The sequence below is a fragment of the Aquarana catesbeiana genome, linkage group LG03 (assembly GCF_042186555.1).
Source record: "Aquarana catesbeiana isolate 2022-GZ linkage group LG03, ASM4218655v1, whole genome shotgun sequence".
Classification (NCBI taxonomy): domain Eukaryota; kingdom Metazoa; phylum Chordata; class Amphibia; order Anura; family Ranidae; genus Aquarana; species Aquarana catesbeiana.
Genome location: NC_133326.1, coordinates 287,318,033 through 287,331,544, shown reverse-complemented (window position 1 = coordinate 287,331,544; position 13,512 = coordinate 287,318,033). Strand labels below are relative to the sequence as shown.

Genomic DNA, 13,512 nt, shown 5'->3' with positions numbered 1-13,512 from the left:
GTGTTCTGTGTCCCGTGATGTACGATAAAGAAAAATGGATTTTTAACACAGCTTAGCTGTAAAATCCTTTTCTTGGAGTACATCAAGGACACAGCTGTCCCTCCTCTTTTCTGGGATCGTCATTGCTTGCTACAAAACTGAGGTACTTCCTGTATAGGAGGGGTTATATGGGAGGAACCGTCTTACTATTGGTTGCCAGTGTCCAATCACCTAAAGGTAGCGTATAACTCAAATAGTCATTATTATGGTGCTCTGTGTCCCGTGATGTACTCCAAGAAAAGGATTTTACAGGTAAGCTGTATTAAAAATCAATTTTTTTGTATTAAAGACAAATTTAAGTAAAAGACCCTGTACTCTGTGCTGACAGAAGATTTAACCTTTGTTCAAAGTCTACATTCAATACAGGGAAAAATGTTGATGTGCTGTAATATGCCCATTTTACGTTCCTGTGTCTTTAGCAGCCTCAAAAGTTGCATGTTTGGGTCTGAAGACCTGCCACTTTCATACAGGAGCCTAACATCATGTAGCACCAATACTAAGCCACTGAAGAAAACAATTCAGCATGCAAGAATTTGACAAATGGCATCGAATTGTGTTCAGCAATTACTCCTGGTGCAATTTGGTAGACAACATAAGTTAACAGGAAAATATGAGAAGAAAAACTAACCCATTTGTTATTTCTAGACTTTAAAGTTAAATCTAGACTTTAAAGTACTATGGCTGCTACGACTGCTGAACACCTAAAACTGCATCTTGTGCCAAACCAATGACTTCAGTACTTTGATTCATTAACCTGGAACAAGCATGCAGATCCGAAATGTTAAAATTAAAGCAGAACTCCAAGTTTCAGTGAAGATGGTTCAAACTAGTTACTTCACTAACAGATGCAGTGGCTGTGAGCACTGTATAAACTGTATGCAGTAGCCTCAGGTACATAAGAGGACAGGAACTTCCCTCCAACTGAAGAAAACAGAGTTGGGCTGAGCAGTGCTTAGCCATTCACAGGGAGCTTTGTATTCTTTGAATGAATATAAAGCTTCCTCTGACTGACCGAAGCAGACCAATGGATGTCACAATGTTCCCCCTCAACCAACTAGAGGAAGCTTTGTATTCCTCAATAGAACATAAAGCTCCCTGTGAATGGCCGAGCAGCACTCAGTCTGACTCGATTTTGTTGCAGGACTAAGATCCCAACCCACTGCTGGAACAGTGCTGTATACAGTACACACAGTCGCTGCATCTGTTACTGAAGTAACTAGTTCATTTGGACCGGCTTGGTCCAAACAAACTAAAGTTTGTTAAACAACAACTTCTGATTTGCATACTTCTGGTTCTGCAACTCAAAGTACTGAAAACTTCTTCAGTACAGAGGGTTTTGGACACTGACAACCTAGGTATAGTTCAGGGACTATGACAACTAGTCCATTTATAAACAGTGTTATATTGCACAAACCTGTACCTAAAAACTGCATTTTTCTTCCCATAAAAAGGGTATCTGATGTCAGATTGCATCATAAACTGGACATAGATAGGATCGTGGACCAGTCCATCGCACTATATACATTGTCACAAAAGTCAATGAGAATTTATAGAACAGTTTTTGTACAACACACTTAAAATATGAACCTCTTGGAGCTGATGCCTCCTGGACCTTTAAGGGGTTTATGATCATGTGACCACTGTGATTGGCAGTCACATGATCAGAAAGCTCCCAATGGCAAGCAGTGATCGGGAGCTTTCCGTTAGCCGCCAGTAAATGTTGGGAGCACACAGGGCGCATGCTCTCGGCACAGCTATATTTGCACTAATGCACGCAAATATGCAGCCGCTTGGCGCCAAGGCCCACCCTCCACGCGGCCGCAGCCAAGAGGTTAAGTTACATGGAAGAGGTCTAAAATGACATTCTACTAGAATCCAAATAATAAATGTGTCCCTACAAATTGAGGTCATACCCCCTATTAAATGTCAAACAGAATATATGGCCACATCCCTGCAAATGAAGATCAAACCTCTCACCAATTCTCACAAAATAACATTTAAAAGTATTTCAAAGTGTAATCCTTTATTATAGATATTACACAATATATTACACAAAGTTTAAAAACACTTTATAGCTGCTGCAATGTGAAGTTTTACCAGTGTTTGGTCATGACAATGACTCGCAATAGCTTCATTCATTTACAACTATCTATAAACATTACTCTAAATGAACTTGTGTGATGTTATCAGTCTTTGTCTTTACCATACTCAGCGCAAATTCTGATAAGCATCAGTAACACTACCTACAACAGATGCATACTTACCCAACATGTGGATTTTCTGTAAACTCAAATCCTGTTATTTTAACATATGCTGCTCTAATTGTATTAGCAAAAAGCCTACCCATAGCATTTTATAATTTTGTGTGGTAAATTAATAAAGGCTGAGGCAGTAAAGCTGTAAAGACCAGCTTGCTTTAAACTTCACTGTCAATATCTATCTTTTCCCATTCATCCCAGCAATATTCAAACCTGAAATGGAATAATAAATGAGCTCCATTTATAAAAACTTTAAAAATAAGCAAGATGATTCCAGGCTTAATTTTCGCAGAAAAGAAAAATACAAATTTGTTTGGTCATTGGATAACAATATCACTTCTGTTCTGGTTTCTTTTTTACACCTTAGTAAATATCTTCCTATGAAAATGTAGAAACTGTGCAGTAAAGTTTTTCTGGAATTTTTAATAAATGAGCTTTACAATCAGGAATACATTGGGTATGGTTTTGCAACTCTGGTGCTTTTTTGTTCCAGCCATAATCTAAAGGACTTTTGAGCAACTATAGTTTTGTATACATCTGTGTACAATGCACTGTGTCCTTGAATAAAATGAACACATACCAAAAAAATATCTTGAGACATTGTCAACTTGTTCATGCAAGGCAAAGTGACAGGGTCTCTGCAAAGGGACCAAGGGACCCTCCCCACCCCTCCTCCCTGACCCCTGTATATACTCACCTTGCCTGACTTCCCCTCTCAATTGCAGCCTGCACTAAAAGCAGCGGGGTGGTTAATAGGGGAGGTGTGAGTGTGGACATCAATTCTCTGGTCATGGGAGACAGTGCTTGGGCCTAGAAACTGGATGCTAGGCCCAAGCACTGTAGGGGAGCAGGTCACATGCTTCCGGATACCTGAAAGCAACATGTAGTGTCAACAACTGCAACTGAGGGAGCACAAGCAAGATGAGTATAATGGGATTGCATGGGCAAAGTAATGGTGGTGGGGGTAACAAACATTCTATATAATATATACTGTATACACGCAAAACATGAAAGTAGATGCTGCAGATTACTTCTGTAAGTGAAATAACCTACTGAAGGCACCACCATCATTAACAAAGGTTTTTGCAAGATGGTGGGTTTCTGATACCACTACAGAGGAGGTATGCATACAAGCACAATATTTTTCCTAGCTATTTTACTTAGATTACAAAAAACAAAAAAAAAAAAAAAAATGTTCTACGTAAAAGTGGAGTGCCTAAAAGAGAACTATAAACACAAGAGGAATTTTGGCTTACCTGTAATTTCCACATCTTAGAGTACAATAAAGGACACAGGCAGAATATTCATACACCATGGGTTATAGGCATGTACCTTCACGTGATTGGATTCTGGCAAAGCTTTAGCGGACATGCCCCATGGGCACCTCCCCTATAACCCTATCCCAGTCCACGAATCCTCAGTTTTGTTGCAAGCAGTGGAGAGTAACCAAGGAGTGGAAGGGAGGGTGACCTGTGTCCTGTACAGTACTCCAAGATATAGAATTTACAGGCTAGTCAATTCCTATCTTAATCGTACAGTACACGACACAGGCAGAAAGTTCTTACACCAGGTAATGAATAAGAAGGGTGGGCAACAAGGAGGCATACGTAATTGTGCCAAGATGCCCAACAAGGGTCAAAATACCCAACTTCAGAGAGCAGCTTCGAGAACCTTGCAGCCAAAAGCTGAAGTAGAAGATTGGAAGTCAAACTGGTAAAACTCTGAAAAAAGTATGAACAGAAGATGAGATAGCGGCCTTACACAACTGTGCTACCAAGGTTTGGTGCTGAAATGCCCACTAAACACCCACCGATTTGGTGGAATGGGCGCATAGAAGCGCAGGAGGAGATTTCTTTGAGAATGTAGGTTATTGCAACCAGATTCCATATGCCTAGTGCAATTGTAGACCTTGAAGGAGGTGTAAATTACGAGGTCCAGAAAATGGGACAAAGGGGGAATCAGTCAGTCTGATTGGAACAGTAACCCTGAGGTATAATCAAATGACTGACAGAGATCAAAATTTGGCTGGTTCAGCAGGGACCAGACAAAATTTAGCTCTGTGTGGCACCTCCTGTTTGACAGAAGTCAATCTATGGGTCGACCTCTTGTCAAATGGGACAACTTTTTTTGACCAACCCCTATCGGCCGCAGGCACTGATTAGTGTGTTCTGGAGATTCCCCCGCTGTCAGAATACAATGGTACAGCGGGTAATGCTAAGCCATTAATTACAACAATGTTCTTGTTTTAGATTATGAATCAAAACACAGAAAACGGGTATACCCTTAAAAGAGACAACACCAATAGATTACACTATCACATTCATACGGAACCAAAAAAAAATTTTGGTGTTTGTCAAATTCTTTGGATATCTACTGAAGAATATGGAGGAAGTGGCCCTGCTCACAGAAGACTAGGTTTGTTCACTGCCCTCACAAGCAGGTCTCATTTCCCACACAGATAATGCAACACACTAAAACGATGTATGATGCATACTGATGTAAGGGGAAAAGAGCAAGAGCTTCAGGTGTATGTTTCTATCCTCAAACATTCCAAGAGATGAAAGGAAAATAAATTTAGCCCATCAACGTCTACCCAAAGATAAACTTATATTAAGTGGACAAGCCCTGAAAGCTCTTCATTTCAACTTTATTTTTAAACTACTACATGGTAGAGCAGTCAGCGATCTGGCTGAATTCTGCAACCACCAATTATATACATATTTCAAAACACATTATTGGTGTTATCTTGAAACATGTACAGCCACTAAAAATGCACAGTGGCAACATAGGTAAGAAAACATTGCTGCATTTGTATTTAGTAAAAGGGCATGTTTATTGTGTTTACAAACAAGTTCCAAAAACAAAAAGGAAAACATGTATGACTGTACTACTTTCTAGTAGTATCTTTGTGTTTTTTTCCCAAAATGCCAACAGGCCCTCATGCTGCATGAAGGTCATCTAAAGATTTATTAGAAAATCAACACGGTTCCACTCACAGTTCACCAAGACAGATCTAAAACTAACATGTTTAGACAAACAAAAAAAAAAAATATAGAAAATTAAGAAGACTAAAGTTTTGATGTATTTTGATTTTATATATTTTGACGGAGATAGCAAAAAGGTTTCAAGCAAGATCCGCCACACATGGATGTCCTGCATTTCACAAAATTCTGTGGAGCTTTGGAACAAAAAAGTTTTTTCATTTCTTGAACATAAAAAAAAAAAAAAATCATTTGAAAACCATTAAGTAGTAAATGTGAGTTTTTTTCTTTATTTTTTTTATTATTACTTTTTTTTTTATTAAAGAAACTAAGGACAGAGGCCGTAGTTTTCATTATAACACTGCTGCTCTTATCTTGTCTGAAGCATTAGTGTTTTTTTTTTAGTTTTTTTTTTTTTTATATTTGGCTATTAGTTCATTTATCTACCATATTGAGTAAATTGCAGGCAAAGTTTTTTCAAACAATTTCAATAGAAACACCCCTTTTTTCTTGAAAATACAGCAGTGTTTAAAAGGACATTTTCGTTTTCATTGCAAATAAGGAAACTTCCCTTCTATGAACAGGAAAAAAATATCTATAAACCTTGTAAACAGATCTGTATCATTTATAACATAAATAATCAAATGAACAACCCTGGGCCACCCAAAAAATAATAATGTGGATCAAAATAAACTAGAATGTTTCTAACATACTGTCCAGGCCAATCACCGTTTAGTGTAACTGATGCTCTGCAGGTTGCTTTTGCTGGGTTATGAAGTATCTTGTCAAAGAGTTCATCCCAATTATCCCATCCCTTTTCCTTCCCAAGAAAAGCACCCTCAGTCTGGCAGAAAGCATTTTTTAAAAAAATAAATCTACATTCATACAAGTGAGTCTTCATTTGAAGTCCAAGGAGCAGGCACTCTTCTGCCTGCTGCATTGTGTGTAAAGGACCCAGTTTTCTTTTCAAATCAGCTAGAATGTTGACATTCGTCTTACAATCAGAGTGAAGTCTCCAGACTATGTAGTGGACTGCCTGGGGATGAAGAGGTAGCTGACTTGTTCGGTTCTATAGTAAGATGTATTCCACTATCGACAGCATTATTATTTTGATTGGGAGAGGGAGGTGGAGTAGAGTGACGTTTTGTGGGAGCATCATCTTCAGCATCTGTGTCATCAATGAGCGGAATATGAGGCTCGGAGTCTTCTATTCTAAACTCTGGGTGTGTCATGAAATTGTGGATAGAGCTTCGTGATTCAGGCTTTTCCAATCCTTCATATAGAGAACTACGAAATGCATTCACCACTCGAATCTGTCAAAGTCACAGGAGCAAAGGGAAAAAAAAAGAAAAATATATTTCAATAAGCATAGGAATAAAAAGTGGTCTGGATATGGTTTGTATGTGATTTTGAATTCACAAATACTACAACAATGAGTCAAAACTGTGCAAAATGCAGTGGACTTGCAACACACTGTAAAAATAAACAGACATTTTAGTCAATATAAAAGAACACGGACGTCGTTTTTTTGTGGGTGCGAACATAAAATCATTACTTTCATACTGCATTTAGTGACGAACACTATAAAAAAAAAAAAATCATTGCCAAAATATTTTACAAGTGCTAAAAACATTTAAATGCTTTTTATAAACAAATTGAGGAAAAAAAAAAAATATTGGCACAACAGGTAAACCAATTCTCATGCCAGGAATTAGGATACCAACTATGAAGCCAAGCATTATGTAAGCTGAATGGCACAATGAACTTGGAGCTGCAGAAAGTCATGCAGTAAAGCAAACAAACACACAACTGTGTAATAGATCTCACGAGTGTAAATATTCGAGTATATACCAAATCATTTAAAATCTGCTTATGATTTGTATAACTAGAAACCAAAGCAAAAAAAAATGGAAGCATAACTCATGAGCACTACAAGTGACATTAGACTACATGATCTAAAGTGTTTAAAAGAAAATGTGTTTCTTTTTTCACATAGAAAACCATAGCAGTATGTGGGAATCTGTTTAGATACCATTAGCAGCACAAACTGTTGTTCTACCAGACAACACCAAACAATGGTCAGTTTTGTATTCTTAGCTTTTTACACTACACCCATTATACTGCACAAATTGGCAGTGCAGCACAGGGACTATCTCCATGTTAAGCAATTTGCAATGTTTTACAGAGGTCTTCCTTTGTCAAGCCTGAGACAGGATCAGCAACTCCGTACTATTCATTACTTTAAACCTCATGCAGCCTTAGATATGCATTTATACACTGTATAGTGTATAGCAAAAACATAGAACTATTTGGCTTTTTCTGCCACACTGGGAGCTTTAAATATACAGTATGATGTTCTGTATGCATAGCTTGGTGGTCCAAAATGTCTTACTGTCCATTGCCAATGGTTCAATAAAGTTATTTTATGATTGATAAATGTGGATGAAGTAAAAAAATGAAAACATGCACCATACCCGTAAAGAGCATTAAAGAAAATATTCACTCTCCTCCCCTCCCAGAAGGGGGGAGAGGAAAAAAATTAATAAAAAGTAAGTGGCACTTTGAGTGTGCGGTAAGTTTTATTTTATGTTCTGGTGTCCCCAGTATGAGAATGTTCAGTATATGCTAAACAGAAGGTGGCAAATCACCTTGTTTTGACAGATTATACAATTAGATGCTCTTTACACTACATAACTTTACAAAACTGACTGATTCCCTAAAAAAAAAAAAAATCACTACCCATTCTATCATTTCTAAAGCATTTTACTTTCCGCTAAAGAAGATGCCCATATATGCTAGATGGTCAAGATACTAATTAAGCAGCATATGAGGAGCCAAAAGAGCGTTAGAAATTTGCTTACATAAATGTGTACACAGCATAAAATAAGCCCTTTGAGAAAAATTTCAGATTGTAGTAAAAACCAGTGGTTAAAACCTTTACCCTCTAATAATGTTTTTTGTTGGTGTCTTGATCTTCATCGAAAACAATTCCTATCTCTGTAAAGCTCATTCCGATCAATATGAACCTGTCACCAGAGTAATCAAAATGGGGACAATAAAACCTGGCAGTGGTTCAAACCCTTTCACACTTTATCTAGAACAAAAAAGTTTTGTCTGAAGTTGTGCCTTAAAAGAAAATTTCTCCACACAGGATTTTGAAAAATATTTAGTCACAGAGGCAGTCTGCGCAAAGACATGTATTAAGCTAAAAGTGCAAAAACACTTACACTCTGCAGAGCTCAGGGAGGGGAGGGGGAGGTGGAGGGAAAGGCGAAGGGGAGGGGAAGCAAAAACAAAAAACACATGTTCGTAAGTATTCACAGCCTTTGCAAGGAGACTCAAAATTGAGCTCAGGTGCATCCTGTTTCCACTGATCATACTTAAGTTTCTACAACTTGGAGTCCACCTGTGGTAAATTGAGTGGACATGATTAGGAAAGGCACACACTGGTCTATATAAGGTCCCACAGTTAGAAGTGCACATCAAAACACAAACCAAGCCATTGAGTCCAAGGAATTGTCTGTAGACCTCTGAGACAGGATTGTATTAAGGACAGGATCTGGGGGAAGGGTACAGAAAATTTTCAAATGAGAACAGTGGCCTCCATCATCCGTAACTGGAAGACGTTTGGACTCTTCCTAGAGCGGGTCGTCCGTCCAAAGCGAGCGATCGGGGAAGAAGAGCCTTAGTAAGGGAGGTGACCAAGAACACGATGGTCACCCTGACAGAGCTCCAATCAGGCCTGTATGGTAAAGTGGCCAGATGGAAGCCAGTCCTCAGTAAAAGGCAAATGACAGCCTGCCTGGAGTTTGCCAAAAGGCACCTGAAGGATTCAGATCACGAGAAACTAAATTCTCTGGTCTGATGAAACAAAGATTGAACTCTTTGGCCTGAATGGCAAGCGTCATATCTGGAGGAAACCAGGCACTGCTCATTATCTGGCCAATACCATCTCTACAGTGAAGCATGGCGGTGGCAGCATCATGCTGTGGGGATGTTTTTCAGTAGCAGAAACTGTAAGACTAGTCAGGCTCGAGGGGAAGATGAATGCAGCAATATACAGAGACATCCTTGACGAAAACCTGCTCCAGAGTGACTGGGGTGAAGGTTCATCTTCCAACAGGACAATGACCCCAAGCACACAGCCAAGATAACAAAGGAGTGACTACAGGACAACACTGTGAATGTCCTTAAGTGGCCCAGCCAGAGCCCTGATTTGAACCCGATTGAACATCTCTGGATAGATCTGAAAATGGCTGTGCGCCGACGCTCCCCATCCAACCTGATGCAGCTTGAGAGGTCCTGCAAAGAAAAATGGGAGAAACTGCCCAAAAATAGGTGTGCCAGGCTTGTAGCATCATACTCAAAAAGACTTGAGGCTGTAATCAGTGCCAAAGGTACTTCAACAAAGTACTGAGCAAAGGCTGTGACTACTTATGTACATGTGATTTTTTTGAGTTTTTCATTTTCAATACCTTTGCAAAGATTTCAAACAAACTTCTTTCACTGTGTCATTATGGTGGACGGTTTGTAAAATTTTATGGAAAATAATGGGTTTAATCCAATTTGGAATAACGCTGTAATAAAATGTAGAAAAAGTGAAGCACTGTGAATACTTTCCAGATGCACGGCATCTCAGAACTCTCAGGGACTTTTATGGTAAGATTCACTCCATGACTTCAAGTGCTTCACAACTCCTGGGGCCCTTTCATAGCTACAGTGGCAGATGAATAAACCCTTTGTCTACTTGAAACTAAAATATCATAACCAACCTAAACTGCTTCTAACAGAAAGTTTACATTAAAGTGGAGTTCCACCTTAGTGAAGGTGACCCCCTGACATGCCACATTTGGGGGGGGGGGGGGGGGAAGCAGATACCCTCTTTTTAGGGGCATCCAGCTCCCACTTCCTCCTCTGGCTCCGCAGAGCTGGAAGTTCACCCTCTCCCCCCCCCCTCCTGTGCAATCTTCTGGGACACGTCAGGTCCCAGAAGATTGCCCGGCCAATCACAGCGCGGCTCGCGCATGCGCAGTCCGTGCCCGGCTGTGAAGCCACAGCTGGGCGCCCATAGTCACAATGCCAGCGCATCGCTGGACCGTGGGACAGGTGAGTGTCTGATTATTAAAAGTCAGCAGCTACACTTTTTGTAGCTGCTGACTTTTATATGAGTGGAACTCTGCTTTTAATACATTCCGGTAAAAAACTTTCTGCAAGTCATGTTTTGCGAGGGTCAATTACTTATTTCACTCAATTAAAATTCAAATCAATTTATAACTTTTTTTAAATGGATTTTTTTGTTCTTCTGTTAAAATAAAACACAACAATGGTAAATTTTGCGCTTACTCTAAATGAGCAGCTAACACAACAAATAGAATATTTGTTAAATTACCCAGTGAAACAAAGTGTAGCGCTAAAAAGTGAAAAGTGATAAATAGGAAAAATAAATGTACGTAAGTAAAATGCACATTAATTTAACGTGTCTTATATTAACAGAGAAAAGTCCATCATTATAGTCCATATATGAATAGGACCATTATGGTCTTGAGCCGTGAAGCTAGTGAGAATGCCGTCACCAAAATAGGCGAAAACAATCTGGGCTGTCCTGCGCCCCAAGATAACAAACAAAATTGTATGGTGATGATTGTTGGTCGTTCATCGATCAAATATAAACAAAGGTTTTCAGAAATCCGGCAAAACTGAACACAATCCACCACAGTGTCCTATATAAAAAAAACGTGTGAAATTCCCACAACCAATAGAGTTGGAGGCTTACCGGAGGGTTTGAACCCGAAACAGCATATACTGTAAGGGTCAAACCGGCTTGTATTGCCCACTGTCAATACTTCTATATATTACCTTCCATATACAATTGACTACATATATTCACCTCTAATCAGAATAAATGGTTTGGGCATTTTTCAGTTTTATTAAGGATACCTACAGATGTAATGTATTAACACAGTGGCGAATATGTATACCCAATTATTGGGCACTTTTCTCCTGGATGATAGATATTTAGGTTCAGTGTTTTTTATGGGCCGCCCCTTTTAAATGTACTTAAAACCACTAAATCTTTACACAGTGTTGATGCGCATTTGACGGGATACCGTGACGCGGGTTGGTATAGCGTGAGGTGAAGTACGGGCCTTGGGAGCGAGGCGTGACTGGAACGCAAGCTATTCTGGAAGGAGGCTCGTTGGATCACGCCCCCGGCCTTGCGCCATGACGACAGGACGCTTGTTTACATCTCTAGCTCCAGCGTCATGGCGTAATATCGCGGGATTTGGTGTTTGACGAAACACCGTCCCGCAAATAGAAATATTATACTACCAGGGATATATCTAACCACGCACTTTAATAACTCTTGTTCCCCGGGGCATGGAAAGAGGCAATAATGAATTTCACTACAATTTTAAGTAAAATGAAAGGATCATACGAAGTTGGAACGCAATACACGTTCACGACATTGAGGCCTGGAACGCACGCTGGTCCGCCATTTTGGGCAACCCGGAAGTGCCATAGTAGTGAATTGGATGGGCTGGATTCTCATTATGGGTGTCACAGTCCCTATATTAGGGAGTCAGGCTGCAGTGGAAGGACACCCCTAGACGAAGTCTTGGTAGACGAAACACGTCGGGAGGACTCCACTGCTGCCTTCATTTTATATACAAGCGCTTTAACTTCTTAAATGTAAGTGTATTTCTTTTATATTAAACTCATTGTGTTTACGGAATTACACTATGTGGCCCCTTTTTCATTCCATATGGGCCGTGCTCTGGGATATGTGATTACCCGCGTGGAGAGGATATTTCCATGAAAAATTTGGGACCCATATTTCTCCAGGTTGCCAAGATCCCCCTCATTGCCAGTGGGCAATACAAGCTGGTTTGACCCTTACAGTATATGCTGTTTCGGGTTCAAACCCTCCGGTAAGCCTCCAACTCTATTGGTTGTGGGAATTTCACACGTTTTTATATAGGACACTGTGGTGGATTGTGTTCAGTTTTGCCGGATTTCTGAAAACCTTTGTTTATATTTGATCGATGAACGACCAACAATCATCACCATACAATTTTGTTTATGTTATCTTGGGGCGCAGGACAGCCCAGATTGTTTTCGCCTATTTTGGCGACGGCATTCTCACTAGCTTCATGGCTCAAGACCATAATGGTCCTATTCATATATGGACTATAATGATGGACTTTTCTCTGTTAATATAAGACATGTTAAATTAGTGTGTTCATTTTACTTACGTACATTTATTTTTTCTATTTATCACTTTTCACTTTTTAGCGCTACACTTTGTTTCACTGTCTGTTAAAATAAACCTATATTCTTTATTAAAATAAACCTACCGTTAAAATTAGACTGATCATTTCTTTGTCAGTGCGCAAACGTACAAAATTAGCAGGGGATCAAATATTTTTCCCTCACTGTAAGTGAGCAAAAAAATTAACAAAATCCACAGAGTCCATAGGCACAAGAATACAAATATATCAAATCGAATTCCACCTTTATTAGTACACATTTAAAAACCTTGAAATCCTAACAATGACAATGCATAAAAAGCACCCTTAGTAGGACATGTTATATACTATTACCTATTCCCATGCCTGCTGAGTAAGGCTACTTTCAGACTGAGGCGTTTTAAATGCGTCTTTGCGCTAAAAATAGCACCTGAAAAACACCTGTAAACTGCCTCTTCTGCTGCCCCACTAAGAAAGCCTGAGTGCTTTCACACTGGGGCGGTGCGCTTGCAGGATGGGAAAAAAAGTCCTGCAAGCATCTTTGGGGCTGTATACAGCACTCCTAAACCGCCCCTGTCATTGAGAACAATGGACACAGCTGCCAAAGTGCCTACAAAGCACCCGCAAAGTGCTTCAGCGCTTTTCAGACGCTTTTATCCCTTTCCTCGGCCGATAGCGGGGGTTAAAAACACCCCTCTAGCAGCCGAAAAGCGCCGCTATAACAGCGGTAAAGCGTGCTGCTAAAATTAGCAGCGCTCTCCTGCTAAGGCCCTCCCGCGTGAAAGCAGCCTTAAGGTAGCATATACAGTGCCTTGAAAAAGTATTCATACCCCTTGAAATTTTTGTCATGTTACAACCAAAAACGTAAATGTACTTTATAGGATTTTATGTGATAGACCAACACAAAGTGGCACATAATTGTATAGTAGAAGGAAAATGATAAATTGTTTTCAAAAGCTTTTACAAATGAATATCTGAAAATTGTGT

General features: G+C 39.6%; 1 protein-coding gene across 5 annotated transcripts in view; it reads right to left on the bottom strand.

Moving 5' to 3' along the window:
- Window positions 1-2,045: 2,045 nt before the first annotated feature.
- ATP2B1 (ATPase plasma membrane Ca2+ transporting 1) overlaps window positions 2,046-13,512 on the bottom strand; it is a 327,368-nt gene continuing 315,901 nt past the window's right edge. For 4 of the 5 annotated variants that reach the window (XM_073620194.1, XM_073620193.1, XM_073620195.1 and 1 more), the window contains one exon: window positions 2,046-6,591. In XM_073620194.1, coding sequence (XP_073476295.1) covers window positions 6,280-6,591 — 312 coding nt within the window. In that variant the 3' untranslated portion in view covers window positions 2,046-6,279. The remainder of the gene's footprint in view (window positions 6,592-13,512) is intronic. The other variant, XM_073620196.1, reaches the window with a different exon arrangement.